General features: G+C 42.6%; 1 protein-coding gene across 4 annotated transcripts in view; it reads right to left on the bottom strand.

The window, feature by feature from the left end:
• Nucleotides 1-12,463, bottom strand: part of LOC117720354 (TRPM8 channel-associated factor 1) — a 43,998-nt gene that overhangs the window by 15,276 nt on the left and 16,259 nt on the right. For 3 of the 4 annotated variants that reach the window (XM_034518795.2, XM_034518793.2, XM_076913441.1), the window contains exon 2: nt 2,462-3,095. In XM_034518795.2, coding sequence (XP_034374686.1) covers nt 2,462-3,081 — 620 coding nt within the window. In that variant the 5' untranslated portion in view covers nt 3,082-3,095. Of the gene's footprint in view, nt 1-2,461; nt 3,096-9,342; nt 9,485-12,463 lie in introns of those variants that run through there. The other variant, XM_034518794.2, reaches the window with a different exon arrangement.

Here is a 12,463-nt window from a genome sequence, read left to right as displayed (position 1 = left end):
ATGTAGCTTCGACTGGCCTATAACTCATTATATAGGCCAGGCTGGTCTGGAACTCACTATGTAGAGATTTGCTTACATCTGCCTCCTGAGTTATGGGATTAAAAGCATGATCCATGGGGGGGCTGGAGAGATGGCTCAGCGGTTAAGACTACTGACTGCTCTTCCAGAGAACCTGAGTTCAATTCCCAGCAACCACACGGTGGCTCACAAGCATCTGTAATGGTATTTCACGCCCTCCTCTTATATGTCTGAAAACAGCAACAGTGTACTTACATAAAATAAATACATACATACATACATACATACATACATATATACATGTTTAAAAATTAAAAAAAAGCATGAGCCACCATGCCTGAAAAACTCTCCATAAATTTTACTTGCTTTTCTGCTAAGTGACTTCTAGGATTCAAACCAGTAAACCACCTTTCATATAATACTGGGGTGCTTTGATTACAATTCAACTTATTTAAGTATATAGTCTTTTTTTTATGTTTAGTTTCATATTTGTGTCTGTTCAACTCATTTAAGTTAACAAACACATTAGCATAAGTTGTATTAACTCTCTTATTTTCCTTAAATGTCTATAAACCTTCATTAATGATCCCCCTTCCATTCTTGAAATTCTTAATTGTCTCTTGATGTCATGATCAGCGTATCCAGTGGCTTATCATTTTATTGATTTTTTTTCGATTATACAATTATTGGTTTTCCTGATTTACTCTATCCTACACATCGTTGACACATAACTAGCAACAACCTGTAAGGACTTGCAGATCCCTGTTACAAATACTTACCTACACCTGCCCTGACATTCTCCAAGCCACTAGTGGAGACAAAATAATGTTTATCTTCAACTTTTAAAATTGTAAAATCTCTTTAGTAATCTGAAAGTCAAAAGATTTTTCTGTTGCCAATATCATTTCACTAATATTCAGGCTGGAGAAGACACACATAACATAAACTGCAAGCTGGCTAATTCAGATTTCAGTGTGGTATTTAAGCAAAAGGATTTATTTAGAGCACTTGGGTATTCAGAACATGAATATTTATCCGACATCCATTTCCGAAAATGCCTGATGACTTGGGGAACACCCAAGGATCTTTCTAACCAGAAGATCCATAGCCTGAAAGAGAATGGTGCCCTACAGAGGAACCCAGAGGTTCGACTCCAACAATCCTCTTCTAGATGAAAAGAGTTGAAAGGACATTCTGAGGACACACTATACAGTTCTTCTGCACTATAACGCACAACATCTTGCTACACAGTTACTGGTTTTTTAAATGTCTTCTAGATATTGTCATTAGAAATATTTCTGCACACTTCATGTTCAGATTTTTATAACTCATCTTACCATGTAAAGCTAAAATTTATCTTAAGAAATAATATCTGACACAGAATATATTCAATAAACTCTGGAATAACTAATGGGTAAATAAACAAAAAGAGATTGAACTCCTTGTAGAAGCCTCAACTCTGAGTTAAAATCAAACAAGATTACTTCTTACCAAAAATATAGGGTACATAGATTGCCAGGTTAATTTGTCATGAATACTAATTTAGCTTATTCCTCATCCCTCTAAAGGCCTCATGGTATCTTCCTCACCCAATCTGATTCCTTTGTTTTTATCAGTCAGAAATAACAGTGTTATTTCTTCCAAGAAAGCTAAGAAATGTGTGTGTGTGTGTGTGTGTGTGTGTATATACACCTATATATATAGGCTTACTGTACATTTCCTGCTCTTGAGAAGAACTTAGCTTCAAATACTTCTCATTCATCAGTCTAACTACACAGCTAAGAAACGTTCACTGAATGCTTATTAATTGTTGTATATACAACAGTGTGTGTGAAAAAAAACCAGACTTGGTAATCTCCACGGATCTCCAGTGAAGCTTGCCCTGTACCCAGCATCAGCTTCCTCCACTCTCACTTAGAAGATCATTTGACTCCAGGGGTAAACATCTTCTAATGACCAGCATTAGTATATAGAACTGTGCCGTCTCTTTTCCAGCTCAATTTCTGAATGCACAGCTTCCTGTTTCCATCCTAACTGCATGTAAAGATTTCAAATGCTACTCATAGCTCTCCTGACTCTGGCCCAGAGGGCTTTTCTATTTTGTTTGTTTGTTTGTTTGTTTGTTTGTTTGTGTGTTTTCCCTAATAGTTTCCTTTTCCTGGCAAAGAAACTTCCTGTGAGCCTTCCTACATAAAGCAGGCCAGTTCTTGGGGTCAACAGAGGATTATCATAGTCAAAATTCTTCTCCTCAGAGAGCTAAACAGATTGTTCTGGGGAGGCAGTGTCACTCCTGAGCCTCAGAGTATTAAAACATTTAATTGACTGTGGCAATTGAAGTGTCTGAGTTTTCCATCCTTTTCATTTAGCCTGGAAGCAACCTGAAAATGGAATCATGTCAGGTTTTTAGTGTGAGACCAACTTCCCACTATGGTAAGATACTCACCGAACTAAGATGGGTATCTTAGGCATCTTCTTGGAGACTTTGTATAAAGTTGTGTCTGCTTTGTTGTCAGTGAAGTACACACCAGCCACACTGGTCACCAGATTCCCAGGAAATGCGAACAGAACTCTATCATCGTCGCCCTGGATATCCCAATCCCAGGCCTCGCCTCCTATGAGCAAGCCCCCTCCACGCTTCACAAACTGGACTAGCTTATCTGTCATGGTTTCATTGTAGGCATCAATGCAGTAAACCCCTAGGGAGTCATTCACTTCTGGCTCAATCTTTGCCTCTATTCCACAGCTCTCGAGGATTTTCACCAATGGAGCTAAAGATGAGTGCACACCAATGGCCGACTCTGGGGAGGAACGAAGCCACCCAACAGCATTGACAAGAAAGATAAAGAGCTGGCTTTCCAAAAAGAAGTCCTCATGAGCTGCTACTACCATGCGACCTCTGCCATAGGAAGAGGCAGCAATGAGGACCTGACCCACGTCATTCACCATTATAGGAAATGAAGCCTCTCCAATAAGAAGCAGTTCACATGGAACAGAATCTTCGGGGATATCCCAACTTGTTACTCCATTCATAAGGGCCTCAAAGGCAGCAGAGGGAGTTGCCATGGTTCTGTTCGTTTCTGCAGAGGGAAAAAAAAAAAAAAGAAGACTCCATTTAGCAAAGAATGGTTAAACAATAAAAAATAAACAATAAAAAAAATCAAGCAAGGTATTTATTCCACCAGGTATGACAATGACATCACTGTGTAATAAGACTCAGTATCCACCCCAATTAGTCCATTCCCAGCATTAGAGAGTATAGGATTCTATATCACCACAGAAGAAAGCAACATAGAAAGGAGAAATAATGATCGAATTGTGTCTCCCACAGGAAACGTTTGAATTGTAACCTGCTACCTATGAACACGACAGTTTGGAAACAGGGTTTCTGGCGGGAGCTGTTACCAAGTTAACAGGATGTCATGCTGAATTTGGAAACTGAGAGATTGAAACATAGGTTAGAATACCATTAGAAGATGAAGACAGGGAGTGCGGTGATGTGTCTGCAGACTGAGGGACACCAGAGATTGCTGGCAAAACCTAGAAGCTGTAATAGAGGCATGGAAAAACTCTACCTCTGAAATTCTAGAAGAAATCAGCATTGTTCAAGTCTGGGCACTAATATTCTAACCCTCCAGAACAGTTGTTCTCAACCTTCCTGATGCTGCAACCTCAGTACATGTTGTGTTGACCCCCAACCATAAAAATATTTCATTGCGAATTCAAAACTGTAATTCTGCTATTGTTATGAATCATAATATAAATATCTGTCATGCAGGATATCTGGTATGTGACCCCTGGGAAAAGGTCGTTATACTCCTAAAGGGGTTACAATCCACAGGTTAAGAACCCCCGCTCTAGAACTTGGAGGGAAAAAAAAATAGCATCACCATTTCGAGCCAACATATTTGTGATCATTTGGTATGGATGCCTTGAGAATGGTACAGTAGTGTAGACTGCTCTCCTCCCACATCACTCTCGTCCATCTTGGCTTCTTCTCTAGTCATAGTAAATAACCTCAGTTTGAAGCATTAGAATCTCAGACTGGATATTCACGGATCCCTAGCTTGGGTCAGTCACAAGCGGAATAAGCGGAACATGAAAGCTCTCCGTGGTTGAATACCATATCCCAGACAACAAGAAGCAGAAAGTAGCAAGCTATGAAATTATGGCCGATTCTTCCATGCACCCGAGACATGACTCCTCCGTACCTGTGTACATCAACTTTTAAATGCCCTTTGCTTCTTCGCTGGGAGCGTTCCCTCCATGCTGCTCTCCAACCTTCCAGCAGTGTTTAGTCTTTTGCACATACCACACATTTGCACATATACTTGTTTGGTTAAGAGTAAATCATTTACTTTATATTTGCGAATAATATGGAATACTCAGAAAGTAGACAAGGTAGTCTAGCCTGTGGCTGGTTATTGGAACCACCAGGCTGAGTGTTTGTTGACTGTGGTTTCCTAGTTTTCCTATTTTGCAGCTAATATTAATGCTTCTGCTAGAACCAATTTTAATGACTATGGCATTTATTTTTACATATGTCTCTGAATCCCTGAAAGCCCTTGGCCTGCAGGAGATGACCTCCACAGCCATGGATGGAAAGAACCTTATCCCATGTAGCGAATAAACTCAAGTCCCTGTTGAAAGAGAGCAGCGACTGCCTGTAGCATGTCACTAACTTACAGAAGCCTTAACATTAGAGCTGTGTATTCTGTCACTCTTCTGAAACCTCAGCATGTTGCCTCAGATGGAGGCAAACTGTGAGGAAATAAAATCCTATTATGTTAACCACCTTACATGTCGTCGTGTAATGTGGCTGCCTCTGGGACCTGATAGAGTGGAATTCTGTCAGGAATTTAAGGCCAGTCTTGGCTATGTGAGCTGCTGCCTCAGAAAAAACAAACAAACAAAACTTCCCTGGGGGTGGTGGTGGGGGAAGAAGTGAAATTACATGAACCAGATGCTTTCTGCAGTTAAATACCAGAGCTAACTTTTTACCCACCTCAGAGAATAGCTAAAGAATGCAACCACCCAATATCTGGTTAGTGAGAAACTTGTCTCTTGCTTGCCGTTCCCAGTGTCCACAAATAACCAGGAGAGCACATTGTGCAAGAGTCATAGTAATGTCCACTCTTTCTCTTCTTCCCATTTCCATCACAAGACCTGTCAATGTCTGCAGTGACAATCCGCCAGCACAGTGTGATGAACCCAGTTTGGTTCCTCAGTAATTCATGTCTAGACTGAAGGAATCTGCTGTCCAAGTCTCTCCAGGAAGTTCCTAGCTTCATTAGTCTGAAAGTACTCTAATAATATCTTGTCCTTGAAGAGAAATCCACAGGGATTCACCTGTATCCACTGGAGAAAACCTGACTCCTTTCTCCTGGTCGGTCTGACCTTACCCATGGTAGGGTGGCAGCTCCAGCAAGTTTACAGCTGATTCCTGACTCCTCCCATCCTCCCTGAAACGACTACCCAGGACAGGCTCTGCTTCCCAGTCCAACTCTTTTTCTGTCTTCCTCTCACATCTCCACAGCTACTTTTCTGTCTATGGAAACTACTGTTCTAGGTTAAGATGTACACAGAGGAGAAAATTCGAGACATTTTCTATGAAAAATTAATCAGGGCCGTGAGTCATGCAATGGGAAATATAATTAAGATCATCAAAGGATGAACTAAGGGAAAGAGGGGACAGAGTAGAGATGATGGGGAAGATGAAGGAGAACGAGAAGATAACTGATTGACCTGCCCATACTTCCTTGTAATACGAGAGGCAGAATTAAAGATATATGTCCATGGATGTTGAATGCCCTACAAAACTACAAATGGACACCAGTAAGTGAAACTCAAGAGTGGACATAGATCAAAGGGATCAAAGGGAGTTTCCTAGGGTTGTTATTATGTATAAGGGTTCAGGATCTGAAATTCAACCACACACTTATTTTCCATAATCTTCCTAAATAATTCTTTGCACACCACATGACATTCCCGTGGCCTATGTCCTCACACTAATTCACATTCCCTTAATTGCTGCCCATCAGCTCTTGTGTATTGGCCAATGCTTTCCACATTATGGATAATCATGCCACCAGAGAAGATTATTCATATTCATATGTCCACCTCATTGGTCATTCTCTTAACTAGTCTGTGTGTACGTGAGATAAATCTATTTGGTATCTATTTAGATCGATCTAGATAATACATTCAATGAGACTCTCAAGCCACTGGGTAAGTTTTGAACATATTTTCTGTGGTTAGGGCAATGATAACAGTGTAGCAACTGTAGAAATGACAGTCATAGCAACACACTCCTTACCAAGTTTCTCATATTGTAACACCTTATTTATTAAATTCTGACAAACTTATGGGGTATATATCAGCACCATTTCCACTGTATAATTTTCTGGGGAGAAAAACCTCAGATCTTTTCAGTGGTCAGGGAATTTGTCACTTGTTTTATATCACATAGATGCATAAGTGGTGACTCTGGGATCCCAATATAGGAAATGCAGAACTGAAGTAGAGTCCTTTTAAAAATATTTATTTGTTGTAGGTGCATGTATACGTGTGTTACCCAGTTTTATGTCAACTTGACACAAGCTAGTCTCATCTGAATGGAGGGAACCTCACTGAGAAAATGCCTCCCTAAGATCCAGCTGTCCAGGCATTTTCTTAATTAGTCATTGATAGGGGAAGGCCCAGCTGTTGTGGGTGGTGCCTTCCCTGACATAGTGGTCTTAGTTCTAGAAGAAAACAAGATGAGCCAGCCAGTAAGCAACACCTTTCCATGGTCTCTGCATCAGCTTCTGTCTTTAGGTTCCAGCCCTGTTTGAGTCTCTGTCACGATTTCCTTCAGTGATGGTCTATGAGGTAAAATTATAAGCCAAATAAACCCTTTCCTCCCCAACTTGCTTTCGGTCATGATGCTCCATCATGGCAATAGTAACTGTAACTAGGACACCACGTGTCTGAGTAGTATGTCTGTTGACCATGTGCCTGCAGGAACTAACAGAGGTTGGAAGGAGTTAGGCTCTCCAGAACTGGAGTTACATACCGGTGGTTTTCAGTCAGTATGTGTGTGCTGGAAACCAAACCAAAATACTCTTAACCACTGAGCAATCGATCTGCCTGAGAGTACGGTCCCTGGGTAATGTCAAATATGTTAGTACTTGCTATGTTCCGGGGGGGGGGGGGGTGGGGGGGTTGTTTGTTTATTTTATTCATAAAAGCTCTGTGGAAGCCACACAGGTATACACAGCCGCCTCATCACATTAGGAAAGGAAGAGGTAAATAGTTTGTCTTCATATGAATTTTCATCCTTTAAATTGTTTCCCCATGGTTGTTACCCTCTTTCGTTGATGCTAACTATATCCCCCTTTGAACTCGCCACCTTCTCTTTCAGCGGAAAAGATATCCCAGGCACAGCCTGTAGAATGGGGAGAAAGCAGACATTCCAATCCCACCACAGAGCAGTCCTGTAGACTTAAACATGGCTTTTCCGGTGAAGGATTTATGGAAGGGGAGGTGGGGCCATCTTGGAAGAAGGGATCCCTCACAGCCTGTATTCCTGACCTTGAAACACAGACATATATATATATATATATATATATATATATATATATATATATATGAGATCAGAGGATGCATTTTATTCCCTAGATGTATTTGATGGATGTATGACTGAAAGATGCTGTGAGGGTATGGGTCCACCAGGGGATAATTCTCAGTAACAGCTAGCCCGACCTTGTCAGAAACACAATTCTCTGTGTCTTCTCTTTTCCATGTCCCTTTGCTCTAAGAAACTTTTCTTACATCGGATTATTTTCCCACAATGTCCATCACATTCTACTAAAGCAGAACTTAAACCGACTCAGTTCTTTCTTTTGCGCTCCATCCTGGGACACTTTTCACTACGTCCTTATTAATTTGAACTTAAGAAATCGTTTCATTCACACACATGAAAGAATGTTTAATGCATATTGGAGAATAGATAATAAAATGATAATAACACAGTTAAAAAGTTAAACTTCCATATAATTGATAAGATTGACAACATCAATATTCCCAAGAAAGTATCTCTCAAGGCCCTACCTTGGATCCCTCCTTTCGACTCTCCTTATCCTCTACTGGAGTAAGATCAAAAACTTGGCTTTTACTGTTTCACATTCTTTTTTTGTTTGTTTGTTTTTTGAGACAAGGTTTCTCTGTGTAGTCCTGGCTGTCCTGGAACTCACTCTGTAGACCAGGCTGGCCTCGAACTCAGAAATCCGCCTGCCTCTGCCTCCCAAGTGCTGGGATTAAAGGCGTGCACCACCACCGCCCGGCGACTGTTTCATATTCTTGCCTTACCACACTCCTTATTGCATCCCAGGGCTGGCTCCCATGGGTCAGGCTTCCTCTAGCTTCTTCATTTTTCTACTTTTTGGTTCGCTACCGTATTTGTTCACTTTTCCCACTGGGTAACCAAGAACAAGAGAACTGAGGATTCTGACCCAGGAGTGAGGAGACCCGCCCTTTGTCATTAGGTGCTGCCTCCACCTAGCTGTGAGTCGGCTTGCCCCAGAGGTATTCTAACAAATGTGTGATAAAGGTCTTTCCACACCACGGGGGCAGTCACAACTACGCAGGAGCCTGGCGAAGGCCCTCTCCCCTCTTTCCTTTCCCTCTAATGGCCAGTCTGTAGAGCATGTGGGTGACGTCAGGGGGTGGGAGCGCAGGAGGAGGGAGGTTCGGCTAACAGAGGAGGAGGACAGCTAAGTGGAAAATCTCAGGCTGCGGATTCTCCAGGCCTCTGGACCAGGACTGACCTCTCAAAACACACCCACACCCCAGGCCCCTGTGAACAATGCCCAGTGGGCTAGCGATCTGGGTCCCAGCAACCCTGTTTGTCAGGTTCAATAAACCTTAGTATAGAATGGTGCGCTATCACCTGTGTGACAAGTACGCCCAGCCCCCTCCTCGGAAGCCACATTAGATTAGATGTGGCCACTGCTGGTGGGGCCTGTCTGGAACTCGCCCACACAAAGCGGTAGCACATAAACGTCACTGTCAGACCGACGCCAGCAGCAGTAAGAACGCCAGGTCTCGGGTGTGAGTGGGATGCTCAGCCACCGAGCAGAGCGAATTGACCCAGAGAAGGTAGACAGGAAGCCCTAGGAAGCCTCTGCCCAGATTCGGACACACCCAGGCCCGCAGCGTCCAGGTCCCTCTCACAGGTCTCCAGCGTCCCCCGATCAGAACTGGCTTCCCTCCCCACCTGCCTCCAAACCCGGACACGGCCCTGGTCACAGGCTCCTTTGCCCACGGCTGTTCCTGCGGGCCACTCACCCTGCGATCTCACCAGGCAGCTGTCTTGGCGCTTCTAGGAGCGCACCAGGAGGGGATTCTCGGCGGAGCACCAAGGCGCCTCGGAGCAGCAGCCGAAAGCCTGGAGCTTAATGGGGAGGAGATCCGAGTCGGAGGAGAGGAGGGGTTCCCAGCTAGTCTCCTCCCTACTTCCTCCGGGCTGGAGTAGGAGCCCGAGGGGCGGCGCTTGGCAAGAAACGGCTCTTCTTTGTGTAGCTAGCTCAAGCAACTAGGCTTTGATTAGGGACACCTAGAGGAGGTCTCATCCTAGCCGTATAGATGGTCATCTTTATTAAAACTTTCCTATTTACAAGTAAGGTAAAGGATGAAAAAAAAAAAAAAAGAAAAACCAAGGCATGTACATTCTGCGACTTATTACATTTTATGCTTACACAGAACCTACATCCCTGTAAAGTTTAGGATAGATGGACCTTGGTATATTGCTCAGGGAAACACACGAATTTCAGGGATTGTTGAATATGTTTTCAATTTTTGGAGAGGGAGATGAGAAAGGAAAGAGACCTTTCTAACTATTCATACTGTTTAATCTGAAAAAGGCACTGCATACAACCTCACTGATCTCACTGTTAGGTGTGTGACTTTGGTAAATTCAAAATAACATTTCAAAAGAACAATAGACGGCTGAAGTGCATCGTTCTGGAAGTCTTTCCTCCCTGACAAGCAGCTGACCTCTCCTTAAGAATTGCCGGGTCCTATCTGTGTGGTGACCCCAGCTGTTATGCTGCCAGGTCCAGCAACTAAAATGCGGAGGAGGATATCATCAGTGGGACTGATTCAAATCAAAAGTGCCGCGCTTTTCCAGCTGTGTGGTTTTAAGACACTCAATCTATACCTCTTTTATGTTCTGGGAGATGGGGGATCATAAATAAATACCTATAGCACAGACAGAAAGCTTAAACGGATGGGCTGATATTTGTTCTTAAGTGAATACCAGACATACATAAAGCTGTGTGGTTATCTGACAAAATAAACATCCAGACAGCCCAAGCTTCAGTGTTTGTGTGTGTGCCTTTGAATCCAAGTAGGGTTGTGATGCCCACTTCCTTCCCTCATCTCCTTTTAATAGCTTTTCTTCCAATAATATGAATGCCATGCAAAGAGCCTGAGGCGGATGAGCTCAGAGGTGGGGTTTAGTAGAGGGACCAGCTAGAATAAAAATAAGCAGAGTTCAGGTCCTACCAGGTAAAGACCATTCAAGAGACAGGAAGTATAACCCCTTTTCTGTCCAGGTCCTAGGCTTCCCAGCTAGAGGAGGAGGAGGCTGTTGACAGGCTCACAGAGTAACATCCTGATCTGAGATATCAGGATTGACAATAAAATCTCTTAATGAGTTTAGGGGCAGTTGGCAGACAAAGGTCAGAACTAAAACACATGCTGCATATGTAAAAATACATATGGGAAGGGTACAGCCTATTTACCTCCAAGGATAGGGCTACGAGGCTAGATTTCAGGAAAGGGTCGTGAGGGGTTGGGGGGGGGGGGATACGAAGGTGACAAAATGTCAGCATTTGAAAAACTACTTTTTCCTTATGTCACTTGGAAATATTTCCTAATGAAAAATGTCTAAGCGCAGAAATGATCAGATTTTTGTTAAGTTCCAGAGAGGGAAAAAAAAATCAACACATTGAAGAGCGGGAGAGGTAGAAACCGCAGATGTGGGAAAAGCACAAGACAGAAACTAGCTTCCTGGGCCCAACAAGCCCTGAGGCCAGAGTTCCCAGCTGGGTTAGTATTCCAGGCTCTTGGACTTAGTAAACTTCATTCTTTCACCCAGGCTGCGGCAGACCCCAGACGCCCTTAACCTGGATCCTGTGCCGGGCCGCACTACACTACGGCTCTAGAAACCATCCTTGGAAGATTCACCATGGGTCCAGCAATTCCCGCACCCGGGCCACTACCCCCACCCCAATGAAAGGGCGTCCATTCTGCAGAAGTGTGACCAGGAAGTAGAGCAGATGGCCTAGGGAAAGGGTGGGTGGTGGAAGATTGGCTGCAGAGAGGACGTAGGAGATGGCTGGTCCTGAGAGCCAATTGGCCACTTTGGTCTGAGGGCGGAGCTCCACCAGTCACTCCGGTTTGCCCAGGGCCGCCTTAGTGTCAGTTTCTGATTCTAGTTAAGACCCCAGGCTAGAAGCTTATCCTGGGGAGTGCAGCTGGAAAAAAAAAATAAAAATTATATATATATATATATATATATATATATATATATATATATATATATATAATGAGAGAGAGAGAGAGAGAGAGAGAGAGAGAGAGAGAGAGAGAGAGAGAGAGAGACTGATCTTAAAGATTAACTCTCACTATGTAGCCTAGGCTAGCTTTGATTTGTTTCTGCCCTCCTAGTGTTGTTAGACTAAGCCTCCTTGTCCAGCTGCATTTAGTCTTCATGTTAAACAATACACAGCTGTTTCCAAGCATGAGTTGTATCTCTATTTATTGACCAGTATTAGGAGCCTTCTGGAGTACACGCGTTTCTCTTCCCACCCCTGTTTCTGCCTTCCCTCCTTTCTTCTCCCTTCTCTCTCTTCCTTTTTCTCTTCACTCTTTCTTTTATTCCTTCTCTTGTCTCCCTTTCTCTCCCTTATGAGATCATATTATTATATGCATCCCATTACCTATGTTATTAAATATTATCTTAAAAACATCTAATACAGTTATAGTTTTAATTTTATACTAGAAACATAAAGATTATATAGAAACTATGTATCAAAGTATTAGAAAGTGAATTACTTATAAATTCTGACACCCCTTCCTCCATTAGTACTAAAATAGTCTTGGCTGCCTTTCAACTCTTGAGGCTCACACTTCAGCCTCTAAAGTACTGGGATTACAGTCATGTATCACCATGTCTGATATAGATGTGTAACTATTACTTTAAATATTCATTTTTCATGCACTTCATTAACATTTCAATAATTATATATATTTTGAAATAGAAACAAATAAACCTAATCAATTAAAAACCAAATTAAATTGCCCAGGACCTTTTAAATGTCAGTTTCTGACTCTAGTTAAGACCCCAGGCTAGAAGCTTATCCTGGGAGTGCGTCGGGAGATAAATAATATAAACAATGACTGA

Source organism: Arvicanthis niloticus, chromosome 15 (genome assembly GCF_011762505.2).
Source record: "Arvicanthis niloticus isolate mArvNil1 chromosome 15, mArvNil1.pat.X, whole genome shotgun sequence".
In the NCBI taxonomy this organism is placed as follows: domain Eukaryota; kingdom Metazoa; phylum Chordata; class Mammalia; order Rodentia; family Muridae; genus Arvicanthis; species Arvicanthis niloticus.
This window is presented reverse-complemented; position numbering and strand designations above follow the sequence as displayed.